This window comes from Aotus nancymaae, unplaced genomic scaffold, assembly GCF_030222135.1.
Source record: "Aotus nancymaae isolate 86718 unplaced genomic scaffold, 86718_ANA_hifiasm-v0.15.2.pri h1tg000057l, whole genome shotgun sequence".
Classification (NCBI taxonomy): Eukaryota; Metazoa; Chordata; class Mammalia; order Primates; family Aotidae; genus Aotus; species Aotus nancymaae.
In genome coordinates, this window is record NW_026988471.1 from 47,981,908 (window position 1) to 47,998,819 (window position 16,912).

Below are 16,912 nucleotides of genomic sequence, written 5' to 3' on the forward strand. Positions count from 1 at the left end.
TTTCACTGGGCTTCATTTTTCATTCCTAAAACAAGGGGAAGGGGGTAGTATATACTGTCTCAAGTTCATCTTGCAAAAAGTTTTCTAATTTGAAGAACAATGTGGATTTTCCCAGGAGACTTGGCCCACATGGAACTTTAAAAAGGGATTTTGGTGTCTACCATCTATTTTAGGTTGTCTATAGTACCTTTTTTAACCCTTAAGTTCCTCTGGGTGTATATGGAGACCCATTTGCCAAAGCGTATTTTCAGTTAGCTACGTTTTATTAAATCAGTTTCCTGAAGTGTGGAAGGTAGAATACTTAGAGTGATACAAAATTGGAGTGCCTCTGAGCACCTTTAATATGTGTGTGCATGTGAATCGCTAGAATGGGGGTATAGCATGCAGCATTTTCCAAACCAAGCTGACCATGGAAGACCTTTTAAAATTTTACTTTTTATGGAATGTCCCATAAAATTAGGGTTCTGAGGAATATACTTGGAGAAATGCTAAAGGGCCAGGCTTTAAAAGCTTACAATTTTTAAGTTCCAAGAAATTTTATGTTTCAAATACAGAGTACTGGAAATTAGGGCAAACTTTAAAGCTCCAAGGATTGATTTATTAATGGTGGTATTGTGATAAGTAGCAGAGGATATATTTGGGGGCAACTGAGCCAGTTTTGTGCTTCTCAGATTGTATTACATAGGGAACTATGGATTTGTCAGGCAGCTTTGGCCTGAATATTAAATCACATCTGATGTAGTTTGGATATTTGTCATCATCCAATTCTCATGTTAAAATGTAATCTCCAAGGTTGGAGGTGGGGCCTGGTGGGAGGTGTTTGGGTCTTGGGGGTGGATCCCTCATGAATGGCTTGGGTCATCCCCTTGGTTTTAAGTGAGCATTGCCTCGAGTTCACACAAATCTGGTCATTTGAAAGTGTGTGGCATTGCCCTATCCGCCGCCCCAACGTTCTTTCTCTTGCTCCCGCTATTGCCATGTGATGCACAAGGTCCCACTTTGTTGTCTGTCATGAGTAAAAGCTCCCTGAGGTCTCCCCAGAAACAGTGATTTCAGCTCTATACTTCCTGCACAGCATGCTGAACTGTGAGCCAATTAAACCTCTTTTCATCATAAATTACCCAGTCTCAGGTATTTCTTTATAGTACTGCAAGAATGGCCTAATACAAGATCCAAAATGAGAAGACAGAGGTTCAATTGCCCATATCTAGAAATAAATCTTAGAAAAGGCTATAAGGTCACAATAGATCAGTAATTTTTTTTTCCTGAACTCTATGGGGTTTTTGAAATACCATCATCAAGGTTTATCTAATTCAGTGAGGAGCGTTTAGGGAGTATTTACAGTGATTTCCTGAGCCTCCATTATCCTCCATTTTCACATGGCATTCACTTCTGCTAAGCCTCTACATCTGCAGAAGATCAGCTATTCAACCTGCTGAGAGTCAATTACTTCTGGGCACCATCTTCATAAGCAATGTGTAAAAGACAACAGAAACTTAGAGCTAGCCCTATCTATTGCCTGCTCTATAGATAGGCATACATATTGCCCAGACAGCTTCTTGACACTTGACATTAGACTGCTTCTGATTACTTTGTAATTTATTTCTGGAAATGGTCATTGCATTTACTTTTTAGGCCTTCTACTTATTCACAATCCCACTGATTCAATCTCTATCTCTCCTCCTCATTGAATAGTTGCTCGTATCCATGGGTGTTAGGCTGTTCTTGCATTGCTATTAAAAAATATCTGAGACTGGTTAATTTATAAAGAAGAGGTTTCATTGACTCAGGTTCTGCAGGCTATACAGGAAGTGTGTGATGTGGCATCTGTTTGGCTTCTGCAGAGGTCTCAGGGAGCTTTTACTCACGGTGAAAGTTGAAGAGGGAAAACAGGCATCTCACATGGCAGAGCAGGAGCAAGGTAGGGGGAGATACCACACTTTACAACAGCCAGAGTTCACGAGAACTCACTCAAGAGAACAGCACAAAGCCATGAAGGATCCGCCCCCATGACCCGAATACCTCCCACCAGGCCCCACTTCCAACAATGGGGATTACACCACAACATGAGATATAGAGGGGACACACATCCAAACTATGTTGCCAACCCTGGCTAGGTGCAGGAAAAGAATATAGTGCTAACCCTCAGTTTACTATATATGGGAGACAAAATAATACATAAGTTCTGTATCAAAGATGAGTCCAGCATTGTGCATATGTAAGTGCTCAGATGAAGAGTTTAGACTTTTACTTTAGGAGTTCAGAATAAAAAGAAGTCCTCTGTCTCTTTTTTTTCCTGGTTTGTACAAAGACTGGGCATTTTAGAATCAGGTATATAAGAGATGTCAGTTTCAATTCTGATACTGAGAAGCTGAGTGACTTTGGACTAGTTCTTAATTTTATTTTCCTTATTTTCAAAATGAGACAGTAATAGCTACAGTGCAAAATTGTTGGGCAAGATGCTATAGGTGGCATGCGGCATAGTGACAGAGTAGGACTTAGTAGATGTACGTTACATTCAGTCTTTCCTTCTAATTATTATTTGCTTGAGAAGCCCTTTCATTTATTCTTTCAACTCATATATGTATCGACTGTTTACTCTGTGCCAGGGACTATTGAACATGTTGAAATCTTTGCCATCCTTCAACTTTAGTTCTAGTTTCTAGTGACGGAGTGGTGGGAAGGAAAATAAATAAATGAAAACATTCAAGTTATAGTAAGTTCATGAAGGAAATAAAAGTGCCACATGCTACAGCAATGGATGTGTTACTATAATAGAGTGGTCAAAAAGACTCTTCTAAGGGGGGTGACATTTGGGTAGAGTCTGAAAAGATGAAAAGTCATCTCTTATCATCTCATCAAGCTGAAAGATGTGAAGAGGAGTGAGAAAAATATTCTGGGCAGAAAGAAAAGTAAGTGAAAAGATCTAAGGTAGGAAAGAGCTTAGTGTATCTGAAGAGTAGAAAGGGTCCAGGGTGACAGGAAGAGGTCAAATCATGGGGTGCCTTGTAGTCAAGGCAAAGCACATTGGCTCCGCAAGGAAAGATAATTTGTCTGTTTTGCTCACTGCTGACTCTCCAGCACCTCAAACAGTGCCTGTCATAGTAGGCAGTCACAAAACATGAGTCTAATAAATTTTATTCTAAATGAAGTTCTATGTAATTGTATGCCATATGCTTTTGAAATGTTTCTCTAGCTGCTGCATAGGGGATAGACTATTAATTCAAGTGAAACAGGGAATAGAAAAGGTGGGGGGATATTGCAGTAGCCCAGGTGAGGGATGATGGTGGATTAAGCTAGGGTGATGGTAGGGGCGATATGGATAAGTGGAATCTTTGGAGCTGTATTTTATGTGTCAAATCTCCAGCACCTGTTGATGGATTGGATTTGGGAGTGAGAGTTTGATGACACGTGCATTTGTACAGATAATGAAGCTTGGAAGAAGAGATTCTGTGGAGCTTGAGGGAAGGCAATTAAGTGTACTATTTTCTATTTACTGGTTTTGAGATGCTTGTAAAAGAGTCAAGTGGAGAAGTCAATGTTTCAGTTGAATATTACATGTCTCAGGCTCCATAAGGCAGTCAGAAATGGCACACATATTCTGAATATAAGTTATATTTGAAGCTGTCTGAATGAGCTCACCATACAGAGAGAACAGATGCACGACAGAAGAAGGTCCAGGATGAAGCCTGGGCACTTCAACATTTAGAGACTGAAAAGCAATAGAGAATTCAGCAGAGAAGACCAAAGTTTGGCCTGAGTTGTAGGAGGAAAACTAGTGTGGTTATCACAGAAACTGAAAGTCAAACGAGGAATGTGTGTCAAGTACTCTAATGGTGGCTTGCATGGAGTGTTCCTGAGAGGTGTGTAACATGTGAACAGAGAAGTGACCACTGAATCTGTCATATGAATTGTGCACATTCCCCTTACATTCAAAGTTGTAAGATGCAAGATGTAATATAACCACCATATAAAACACATGGAAAATAAAGAGAAGTTTATTGGTACCTGTGACAAGAAGAATTTTCAGCTCATTGGAACCATGGAGACAGAGTCAGATTGAGTGGGTGAATAATGAATGGGAATTCCTGGGTAGAAATGGCATATTAAACAAACAACTATTTGTTTCCTCCCGAAACTCCACTGAGAAGACAATAAGGGAATTTGGTTTTTAAATGAATAAAGCAACAAGGACAGAAGGACAAGAGCAGGAAGATTTTAGGATTGCAGAGATGGAGGAATATGGTTCTGGAACTCGTACTGACAGCATCCCTGAAAGCCGAATTAGAATCTGCTTTTCACAATGTGTTCCTCTGCTATGCAAGCACATTAAAGGTTGACAAGTGTTAAATGGTAGATTCTAGAAAATGGAATCCTAAGCCAAAGTGATTTATACTGCCATCCCTAAAACACTCGGGATTGGAGACGCTGGGTATCTCTAGGAGCAGGGCAGGGGTGGAAATAGGGTAAAATGGATAAAATAAAGAGTATATTTTATAAATATATAAAGTATATTTAAGAGACATCCAGCCTTTTCCCTCGGAACAGTCAGGGGAGTGCCCCTACCCACCTGAGCAAAACCCCAAAGATTTACTCTTTAGAGAGCATAAAATGGAGTTTCTGGACTTGAGGATGCCAGGTACCACTTATGACTGCTGGAGGCTGAGGCTCTAGTTCTTTTCCCAGCCACCAGAATGCTGGTAGTCAGGACACCATCCTCCAGTAGGAGTTTGGAGGAATCTTCTCCAGGAAATTCAACCACTCTGAGTCAAGACATAAAGATTTTGTTGCAGCAATTCCCCCAACAAACAGCCTAGCGGTTTCTTTTATTGAGGTTCTTACATCTGCTGCTCTTGTTGCTCCTCTTCCTCCAGAATCTTACCCCAGACATCTGCTTCCAGGGCTACTTTGTAATTTTCCTATCTGACAGCGTAACTGCTTGTGCTTCTTTCCCCTTGTTTCTAGTATTTGTTTGGGGGAATGAGATGCCATTCCAAGACTGTGTGTTCTTATTAAAGGAGTTCAGTAGATTTTCACAATCAGGGGTGTGATAAGCAATTTTGCTACTGTATGCAGGATTCCAGATGACCTCTTTGCTGTTCATCATAATTCTCATATTTTCTCTCATTGCTTTTCCAGTTTGTTTTCTAACTTAAAACAATGTTTCGTGTTGCGTTTTCTACTGTCCCCTCCAATGTATTTACTTACAGAAATGCTACACTGCTTGCCCACAAAACAAACAGCAATTAAATGAATGTTTCTTCCTTTCCTGCCCTGACAAGAAATTTGCTTTGATGGTACATGGCAGTGGCAAGGGTTTGGTGCTGACTGTGGATACCTGCTCAGGCTGTGATCTGATGGTGGACAGTGATCATTCTTTTGCTTTTAATTTATTTTTCTATCCTAAAGCTAATATAATCAAGCAAAATAATTTGAAATTTAGAGGACAAGGAAATTACTTATAAGTTCAAGATCATTCAGTATTACTGTCCCCTTATGCCAAAGGAGAATTTTTTAAGGGGTGCCACTTTTGGAGGCCTATGGGTTTTGTTAAGATTAGCTCTGGTCTGTTACTGGATTCAGGATTATCCCAGCTGCTTTGGGGGAAGCTGGCATACACAGCCCATTGACAGGTAAACTTTTACCCAACAGACATAAAATAGTATCTGTGAATACAAGCAGTTTTGGAAAAACGGGGAAGTTGGCAAAGGAAACAATGCAGCCTCCGTTTCCCCTTTGGTGCTCTTTTCTACCTCTGTGTTAACCTTTTATCCAAACTCAAAAGATTCAGTCCATTGCATTTTGAAAAATTGAAAACTAGTTAAATATTTGGACATCTTTCCATTGAACCCCATCGTTAATTTGCTGCTTGTTCATTACATTTTAGTTCAGGTCTGTGCCCTTCTTGTAAAATAAAGCAAGGATTTGCTAGGTTTAAAGCAACGGAGTATTCTGGAAGTGACCCTGTATAGCTCCTGAAATCATCCCAGGGTGGTCAAAAAGACAAATCTAGAGGGGACTGGCTAATGGCCGTCTTCTCATCACCTCTCTTCTGGCATTAGGCAGGTTCAGATTGCACAAAGTAACAACCAGTTAATTGTCAAATTAATGATGATTTTGACAATGACTATTCTGAATTCCAAGAGAGATAGTGATAGTTGCGGGTAAGAGCAAGGAAAAACATTGTTATTGCTTGTTTGAGTTCTTCTTCAGCAGCTTCATGAGAACAGGGAGTTTGCCTTTCCTGTCAATTGTTTTCTCTCCAGTGCCTAATGCAGAATCTTGTACATGTATAATTAGTAAATATTTGCTGTACAAAAAATCTTCATGAAAAATGAGCATCTTTTCTTTGGTCTCAAAGGTGAATAATACTGGAGTAGGAGAATATAGTCAGGCTGGAGAAAATAATAGTACTTGAGTAGGGGAATATAAAACATATTTGGAAGCTGGGGAGTAGAAAATAGCACAGAGAGCACAGGGTTGAGAGGATGGAGAGAAGAGATGAGACAGAAGAGTTAATTTGAGGCCAAAATACAGTGGATCTGAATGCCAAACTTGTGACTTTGGATTTTTGTTCTGAATTTGCGCCATTGGTGCCTACAGAGGAATTAAACCAGGATGAGATTTCAGAGCAGGGATCTGGTAGGAAAGAAGATGGCAGTCTCAGAGACCAATTCAGAGGCTACTGCTGTGAGATGATAAGGAACCACAAGAGGCAACGCCATCTTCTAGGGATGTATTCCTATCTTACGAACCAAAATTTTGTAGACTTTATTAAAAGGGACAGAATATTTGAAATTGAAGCCACTTCAGAAATCCTAGTGTTCAAGGATGTGGCCCTTTCATATAAGGAGCCTTTCTTTCTTGTGTCCTTATTCCAGGAAAATTCATGAGGGATGCAATTCTCAGTGATGAATCAGCCCCTGTTTAGTTATTAAATCATTGCTGGAGATAGGAGCCCTCACAAATTATTTGTTAAAAAACCCTCACCAAATTGAAAATAACAGGACAGGTTTGTGTGGGGGTTTTCCATGCTGCATCTCAAAATAACACAACCATTCAGCTCAAGGGAAACATACTTACTCCCTAAATCCCCCAAGTGATATCAGAGGAGCTTAAGGATTACACACAGCTGCTGGAATCTGTCTAAGGCCTGGACAAAGTCTTTTGGTTTTAGGAAGTTTGGTGCCTGAAGATGTTTGTAAAATTAAAGCATTTGAGAATTGAAAAAATCTCAGCATCATTTTACATCAAACTTTCATCAGTCTACTGATGAGTTTTCTCTCAATATCCTCGATTTGTTGATCTTTCTGTTTCATCGAAACAGTTAAACGTTTGAGGTCCCTATTTCTTAGAAGTTTTCATCAAGCTTGCCATTAGAAAGATACAAAAATGGGCTCAGCTGTCCATTCTTCATGGTTTCTGACACAGGACTCTGTGATAACTATGTTGGCTCTTGCTGAAAAATGTCTGAGAGAAGATATGAAAGAAAGTGGACTCATGTCACTCTGAAGGCTAAAAATGTAATTGAATTCAAGTGTATAGCACAGGTTTGGCTGCTTTATTCAAATATTATTTTGCATATCCTTTGAAGATTTTCAGATCAGCTAGCCTATTTCATACCAACGAACAAGGTAATGGCATGTTCAGGTCAGAGATACAAGACATGCTCTGACATACTTCAGTGAGAGGTCAGATTAAGAACAAACATCTATATCTCATTATAATCAGGTCCTCGGCAATTAAAAATAATTACTCTCTTTTCTAGCTGACCTTGTGGGCTATATAAGTTAGAATCTAGTCTAAATAAAGCTAAATTGAAGAGTCTAAATCTAAGAGCCTAAAAAAAAGTATAGTCCAATCAACCACAGTGACTAGATAACCCAATTAGTGGCTTTGGAGAAGGATAATCAAAAGTTAAATGAATTTCCCATTTGCTGCCAAGATGTCCTACTTTTGAAGCATAGGCTTCTTTAGTAGAGGACTCAGATGAGGAAGGATAGCATGCACCTTTAGGTAAACAAGGGGGTTTTATCATCACCAAGCAAGTACACTTCTGTGCTATCAAACCCCTATTCTTCAATTGCTAATAATGACTCCGTAAATTATAGCTCTTAGCCAATTCTCAGGATAAAGTTCATCTTCTACTTTAAAAGATTCTTTCCCTGCAATGTAATTTCCACTGTTTCTCTTTCCAGGTACTGCATTCTCTAGCTATTCCTTTAGTCGTTTTTCTGATTCTTCTGCAGGGGATATAAACCTCCCTTTCCCCCAGCCCAATTAAATTCCAAATGTTGGACATAGATATATCATTTTTCACAAAAGTAGGTGCAGGATTTTATGTCGAGAGAAAGGATTATGTATATATTAGTGTGAACACAGTGATGTTTGTTTCTTTCAAAGAAGTATCTAAACAAGGCTATAGGAGACTCCAAACATGGGCACCCAGGGCAATTTGCACAGTGGGGTGTTTGGTTTTGATAATCACACAGAACTACAGCAATCAAAGTACATCCAAGGAATATAGAAAACTTAAAACTCAGGGTCTAGAATCTGACCTTAATTGGCAAAAATGATTTTTTTTGAACATTTCTGTCTGGTTTAAAGTGATTTTGTTTGGGCAAAATCACTTTCCTCTTTTCAATAGTTTTGTTAGGTATAGAGAGGCAAGTATTACTACGTAAGTCAAAAAAATTGAGTGATGTGCCTGGAGTATAGAATATTCAACTTTTAACTTAGTAGACCTTGTTTCTAGTCAATGTATCTTTCTTTCTGTATAAATTAATGGATTCTGGAATCACACACAAGCATTTTCTTAAAACAAAAACATAAAAAAAACAAGGAAAATAATAAAGCTATCAAATCCTATACTAGTTCACTGCAGGAGAAAGCAATAATCATCTTTTATGAGAATCTTTTATTCAATACTGAGGAGCAGAGCAAATAAACAGATGTAATACCTCCTGATTTATTGAACCATTTGTTCTACATGTAATTGAAGGTCCAGAACACACATTGTATTGAACCAGACACACTAAGGAGTACAAAGGAAATTTTCACTGCAATTGAGGAAATAAGACAGATCTGAAAAATTAAATGCAAGGCAAGATTGATTAAGTGTGAAATGAACTGCACCAGTGTTTGAATGAAAGCAAGTTTAAATAAAGACAGAGTGGGAAGGGAAGACTTCATGAAAGAGGCAACCTTTGAGCATGATGATAATAAGTAGGTTGGATTTCAAGATACAAAGAATAAACTGAGAATAGTACAAACAAGAGGCATTACATAAAGACACAGAGAAGTGGAAATGCACCAACTCTTCTTGAGAACAAGGCCATATCAGCTTGTGGAGTAGGCTCCTGTTGGAGAATAAAGTCAGAAAGATGAGCTGTTGAATGATTTTGAACTGGGAAATCACAACATGGTGGATGTGGTATTTTATGGAGAAAATAGAATGATGGTGTGCAGGCTAGTTTGGAGGAAAGAGGGATTGATAGGAAAGAGATGAATTAGAAAGTAATTATATAATCCAGAATTTAGATTGTCAAGGCCCAAGCAAGGATGATGGCAATTTTTTTAAAAAAGAATATTATTATCAGTAGTAGAAATACGAAAGGAGTTTGTAAACTGATTAGGTGGATGATCGGAAAAGTTTGAAACCTATATGATGAGAAGTAAACTGTTGACATTCAAAAATGAGGAAGTTAGGAGTAGTTTTCATAGTTTTGTAATCCATTGTTTGATCTTTTCTTTCTTCACCTCAGAACAGGTAATACCTGGTTACCTCAGGGTTACCAATAGTCTATACTTCAGAACCATCTCCTTCATGAGAACACAGCACATTTTAAAATACTTACTTCTCAGGCACAAAGCAATAAAAACCCACCCAAGGGTCCTTTTCTAGCTGTGATATTGAGAACTGAATTGGAGAGTCAAAAGGTCTGGGTTGTGGTTCAGACTTTAGAAGGAATTTATCCTGGTGCCTGGGGTTGGATAGACTACCCTTTCCCAAAGTGCTCTGTAGAATGTTAGCCCTCAGAATGCTCTTAGAAAATGGTGCAGTTAAGCATGTTTATAAACATCAAAAAATCTGTTTCACTGTTGGACATCACAGAACGCCTCAGTACAGCAAAGGCTACCCTTTTTGTACACAACTGATACAGTCCTCAGAACTAAGGACCTATCAAAGCCTCACCTAGACATTCTTTAAAATTCATAACTAAATAATGTATGGTTATGGAATATGGAGATCTAAACCAGGACAAGAAAACAAGGAATATAAGGCAAAAAAGAAAGTAAAGGGGGGAAAAGATAATTAGAAGTAAATGCTAGTGAAGTGAGATTGCAACGAGATATGGGAACTTGCTATGAGGACAGGGTTTAACACAGGTAGTCTATAATATAATCTCAGGACAGGTTTCCCTAAGACAAGAATGACCATCAATAGACCCTTTTCTTCTTCAGTATTATAATCATCTGAACCTGCTGAAGAAAAAGATCATTGCATCCATACTGTTGCTTAGACTTCAAATTTCAGATGTAGAATGGGTGTTTGCATTCTCTTTAGGAATTCTAACTCCAGGAAGAATAAAATAAGATCAAAGGCACTTTTCTAGATTCACTGACAACCTCTAGGTAAAGCTGAGTTTCTAGGATAAGTCAGAAACCACAATTCCTTTGACTATGGTTAGAATGAACCTGCTCCCTGAGTTCTTGGCAAATATCGACAGCGTTAAGGGACACATTCTCTTATCCAGAAAAGTAAGTCCATGGAAATTAAGTGCTTCATACACTGGGGGGAGATTATTCTTAAACAAATCGGAGGTTGCAAACTACCTCAGAGTTACAAAGATCTTTATATCAATTTTCCAAATCAGTCTCATACCTCTTGACTGACTTGATCCTCATGAAAGCCCTCTGTGGTAGGCAATTTTTGCCTGATATTCTACAGTTGAGAGCAACATTATCCTCATCAACAATAACAACAACATGAGAGATATTGTACCAAGGGTTTTACCTGTATTGTCTCATGGAATACTCATAGCAACTCTGCCAGGTAGGCATATATGGTAATTTCCATTACACAGCCAAGGGTCCAGATAACAGGGTTAAAATTTAATGGCAAATCCTGGGTTTAAACTCAGTATCTCAAATTTTAGACACTGTGCTCTACCATCTCTGACTCATCAAAACCATTTTAAGGCTGCCCATGAGTGACCCTGCTCACCTAGATTAGTAGTTTCTCCATGGTGCCTGTGGCCTTAGGCTGCCTAAATCCCACTCAAACCAGTAATATTTACCCAATCTCTCAGCTGTAGTCTAAATCAGAAGCGGGCAATATATAGTCTAGGGCCAAATTTGGCTTGCCCATGTTTTTTACGGCCAATGAGCTAAAAATCTTTCTCAGAGTTTTACATGGTTGAAAAAATAAAAATAATGCTTTCTTTGTGACATGACAGTTATATGAAATTCAAATTCTGTGTTCATAAAGTTTTCTTGGAACAAGTCTATGTTCATTAATTTACATGTTGTTTATGGCTGCTTTTCCGTTACTGTGATAGAGGTGAATAGTTGCAAGAGATTGTATAGCCCATAAAGCTGATTTCTGGTTTAAAAAATAAAGGACTAGGCAGGGCGTGGTGGCTCATGCCTATAATCCCAGCACTTTGGGAGGCCGAGGCGGGTGGATCACGAGCTCAAGAGATCGAGACCATCCTGGTCAACATGGTGAAACCCTGTCTCTACTAAAAATAACAAAAATTAGCTGGGGATGGTGGCGCATGCCTGTAATCCCAGCTACTCGGGAGGCTGAGGTGGGAGAATTGCTTGAACCCAGGAGGCGGAGGTTGTGGTGAGCCGAGATCGCGCCATTGCACTCCAGCCTGGGTAACAAGAGTGGAAACTCTGTCTCAAAAAAAAAAAAAGGAAAAAAAAGTAAAGGACTACTTTATTTTTCCCTAGAATAAGAAAGGTACAGAGTCAAATGATGTTCATGTCATATGGCATGCAGAGGAGATATAAAAGACTCAAGTTTGGATCCCAGCTCTGCTATCCAGGAGCTGCAGGGATAACTGCCCAAGTTACTCACCCTGTTTGTGCTTTGGTTTGTCTTATTTGAAAAACAGAGCAATAATACCAAAATTGCAGTTTTTTGTGAAGTTTTAATGAAGTAGTATATGCAAAACACAGTGCATAAAGCAAATAGTAGGAGCTCCCTAGTAAATGAAATCTACCTTCCTGTTGATGGTGCTTCTATTCTTTTAGCATTAAGATCAGCATGTGCAGATCATAGGAAATTACCAATGTTTGTGACATCTAGCAGATATATCAAATGAAATGAAACTGCTGCAAGGTGAATGGAACGATAGGATAAAAATGTACATAGTAAAATGTAGGATTGGTTTTCCACCAGGTGAGCCTGAGTGACAGTGAAGCTGTGACACATTGATGGATTAAGCAGTTGTGGTCAATGAAGTCCAATAATCCATCTACCTACATTTATGCAATCATCATTAAAGTCGATACCCAAACCTGGAAGTCTATAAGGTGAATTAGAGATACTTAGTTGAGCAGGCCATTTCATCTTTCTTCTGCCAGTGTCTTAGATAACCTTGATTCGGTCTTTTTAAGGAAGCAGAAATAAAGGCAATTGTGCTTTCATTCTAACGGTATGTCCAAGTTCTAATTCACTTGACATTTTATCTGCTCTTCAGTGATTAACACACTGACCTCAAAAAATTTTCCTTTTTAAAAATTTAATAGACAAAGAAAAATTTCTCTTCTTAGTACACCTTTCCAAGAAGATTACAAAGCCAAACTCTAGGATGGTCCAACTCAAGCCCTACCAATGAGTGTGGAGAGGAGAGAATCTTGAGGAAATTGGGTATCTGGGAGAGCTTCTAAAGCTCTTAACTATACTACTTCTATAGGTGGGAGAAAATGGTACCAACTGCCAAACGCTTTCTTTCCCTTTCTTAGTTTTATGCAACTTTGTCTTCTGTTACATACACTGAAGTAAGGGAATTGACCCAGAGCTAGCCTTTGTCAAGATTGTGAAATTTGTTTCTGGTGCTCTGTCCATCATGCTCTTTCCCACAATCTGTTTCCATACTATCTCAATACCTCATGCTTTCTTTCCTTAGTTGCAAAATGCTCTTGGCCAGAGATATGTTTTAGTCATTTATATCTTAGTATTATCTTTTTTCAAAAATTCATTATCCTGCTCCTCTCATAGTAATTCATACAAATATACTTCCTGAAGGTTTAAGGTATAGGGGTGAATTTTCTTTCTTCTCTTTCTTTTCTTTCTCTTTTCCTTTCTCCCTCCATCTCTTCCTCTTTTTTTTCCCCTATATTTTCTTTGCAGAATAAAAAAAGAAAATTTCTCTTCTGGTAATGACATTTCAGAAAGCAGACAGGCTAGTGTGGAATCACCCTAAAATTAAAACTTGTTTGAGGCTATTTGCTTTATCAACTGGATGGCACTGATTGGCCCACATAGAAACATTGGAAGAAGTGGAGTATGTCCCAGAGAGGTGGAAATTTTGGTGCGGGGGGGGGGGGGGGCATCTATATCTTTTAGTGTTCACAACAATTTAGCCAAGCAGGTTGCATTAAAATGGCTTCAGAAATGAGGAACTTGAGGCTCAGAAGGGGTTAAGTAATCATTCAGAGTCACTTAGGAGCAAATGACTTTTAGGAGCTCAGGTACATTGGCCTTCTCCAGTGCTTATATTTATCTAATAAACCAGACTGTTTTTGTACATGGGCACATTCTTCAGCATAATCAGGAGTAACTGTCTAATCTGAGACAGTGTAGCCAAAACACAGAACTGGCCAGCTATCTGCCCTGCCTCTGTAGCTGCCTCTGGATACGAACTGAAGACTTGAGATGTTAAGGGGAAAAGTGGCAAGCAGAGTCAACCAGGTCTGTAATTCTGCAACTCATTGTCCCTGGGTGAAAATCTGAAATGCAACACTAACATGTTTTAGTGTAAACATGGTAATTGGTGAACTGAAGAAATTACCATCTTCTTCAATTAAATACAAATCGTCCATAGGTTTAAGTGACAAAGATTGAAACAGGCTTCTGTTTAAAATCCTTGGAATAAAAACAAAGAGGGTATCTAAAGTCCCTGAGTCCCAACTTGCCAGTTCTCAGAGGAAGCAGTAACTGGACGATTTGCCTCACTTTTGCTCTAATGGAGTAGGACACAAGGGATTGAGAAAATAAAACAAAATAGTAGACTGTGAGTCAAAAGGCCTGATTTCCAGTTTTGGCTCCATCTTAATTCATCATGAGAGTTCGGAAAGTCCTCTTTACTCTTCAGACACCAGCTTTCTAATTTACAAAAGAAAGAGATAGAGTGAAATCGTGTCTAAATTCCTGTCCAACTCTAGAAGTCTACTTCCTGTTAAAATAGTTAAGTAAGTTTCTAAATTATTAATCACATTTTTTCCAGCTGTGTAAAAGATTATCCTGTATTTCTCCATCTCTCTGCTTCTTTCCTATCTTTCTTTCTTCACACACTTTCTCCTCTCCACCACCTCCTTTTTACCACCAAAAGTAGAATCTAAGTTCAGGAATTATTTGCTGGTATCTTCAAAGCTGCAAAGACTCTGGCCTTTTAGATTCAGTGTCCTGAGGCGACATACCTTGTGTATTCTGCTTACAGCAAAGCCACCTTTCTGCCTCCAATTCTAGGTCTCCTAAGTTTCTACTTTGCCATCATTTTCCTTTTCTGGTTCCACTAAAGAGAGTATGAAACCAAAGAGCAAATGCAGTGAAAAGACTAAAAACTTTTCCCTTTGCCTTTGGATTCAGGTTTTTACACTGCTGTTCCCTGACAAACTCTCATCTAAGATTTTTGGAAAGCCACAGGCAGAAGGGTTGGGCTGGGGAGTCTGTTGTTTTATTCAGGACTTCGGTCAAGGGGAAGAAATGTTTCAGCCTGACAGATATTAGCCTAATGTAAAAATAATAATAGTACCCAATGCACAAATGCCAGCCATGCAGTTGTTCCCACTCCCTCTGATACTCACAGCTCAACTGCATTCCTCGGGAGGTCAGAAGGAATCTCTGTCACCTTGCTTTCTTGGCAGAGAAAAACCCTGTTAGAGCAGTGACAGATCCGATGATGACATCCTGATCCCAAGCTCAGGAATGCCAGCAAAGAGGCCAGAAGCAGGGCCATCATTATGCATTCATTCACCTGCTTTCTTCCTGTATTTGCAGAGAAAACCTCCACAGATCTCAGAAGCTCCACACAGTGCCCTTATGAAAAGAGATCTGACTTGAGAACTGGTAGGGTCATGTGACCCAATAAGGGATTGTTTTTTTTTTTTTTTTTTTTTTTTGGTTACTTCCAGCTGAATAGCCAAATCCCTGTGTACCAGCAGTGATTTCTGGGGCAAGATAAACTACTGCATTTTCCTTCAAGAATGGGTTTCTTACACCCTGACCTAAGGAACACAGCAAATAGAACCGTTATGCATGCCTGGAATAGTCTGCAATATTTCATTGCAAAAGTCTCCTTGCTGTTCACCATTCTCTTCTCAACAGAGTGACATGATTGACTTTCTCCAAAGAAGACACAACCCGCCATATGACACATCACTAAGAGGGCTAATAATAAGTGAAGGGCTGGGGCTATTTTCAGTCTTCAGCATGAGTTTCGTCAGACCACCTGAGAGAAAACTAGCCCTTCTGGGTTGTATTCAGTGATCCTCTTTTTTTTTTTGTGCTGTAATTAATAACCAAAAATGGCACTATTCAGAAACAGGCAGGTGGGTTAGCAAACCCTAGGCAGATTTCTGTAGGTGGGAGGTACATCTGATAGGGTTATCTGCAGGGATAATTGACTGAACTGAGTGATCTAAGAAATCGGCTATGTTTCCAGCGGGGATTTAGTAAATGCCAGAATATCCACCCCCTCATGCATATCTTGCCTGCCTTCTGTCATTTCCAGACTCTGAAGATTGCCCTTGCCTTTTGGCAGTTGGCATAAATGAATTTATTTAATCTATGCTTTTAACTTAGTTTTAAATGTTCCCTGAGGTGACAGCCCAGCACTTTTGTTGGCATTCCCCTCCTTGATAGTGAAGGATCCGAGGAATGTTTGGCAACGCTTTCAGAAAAGTGACTTTCTACTTTCAGTTCTAGAACCTATGAAGATTAAAAGGCAGAATATTCTCTAAGATCCTGCCTAAACTTATTACCTGCTAAAATTAGCTTCAATACTATCTTTAGATAATTAGTTGCATAAAACTGAGCTTCATGAAAATGCTAAAAATATATACCTATCCCACCCCTCCTTTCCTCTCCTCTGCCTTACCAAGGAAAAACATGTAACGAATGATTAAATTATTAAGAAAAAAACAGAAGCAAGTGATTTGCTGGGTAAAGTTGATCCCTAGTTTTTTCTGGGAGCAACTGATTTATTCTAATTCTGGAATTGGCAGACAAAGGCAGTATCTATCTGGACTTCATATTTTTAACAAATTGGCTAACGTGAACAGTTAAATTAGTTTGCTTAACAACTGAACCAAGAAATTATAGTATTTCAGATGTAGATGGAAGTTAATTCAATCAACCAACTAATACTTAAGTTTACTTTAAGTATTCATATTAATTTAAAAGGGTTTTCTCCTCTGTACTTGAATAATTCCAGTGACAAGAAACTCACTACCAATTAAACATTTTACCCAATTCCTCTGCCCCAAAAGCCCCCACCTAGCTTTTGGAGAGCTCTGTAATTAGTCTTTATATAATAAGCACAAATCTTTTTAAAATTGAAATTTTTATTTTAAAAGCTATGTCATATTCACAACTTACAGATAACATAAATGTAATTTATTAAGCATAATAATGCAACAAACAGTTGTGGGCTAGAGAATAAAGGACATAGCCAGT

General features: G+C 38.8%; 2 protein-coding genes across 9 annotated transcripts in view; one reads left to right on the forward strand and one right to left on the reverse strand.

The window, feature by feature from the left end:
* The window catches only part of FSHR (follicle stimulating hormone receptor), a 194,234-nt gene extending 178,943 nt beyond the window's left edge, over window positions 1–15,291 (reverse strand). The window contains exon 1 of one of the 3 annotated variants that reach the window (XM_012465479.3): window positions 15,043–15,291. In XM_012465479.3, coding sequence (XP_012320902.2) covers window positions 15,043–15,197 — 155 coding nt within the window. In that variant the 5' untranslated portion in view covers window positions 15,198–15,291. The remainder of the gene's footprint in view (window positions 1–15,042) is intronic. The other 2 variants (XM_012465480.3, XM_064364068.1) reach the window with 2 other exon arrangements.
* Window positions 1–16,912, forward strand: part of LOC105726151 (uncharacterized) — a 532,480-nt gene that overhangs the window by 315,791 nt on the left and 199,777 nt on the right. The gene's annotated exons all lie outside the window — the stretch shown is intronic.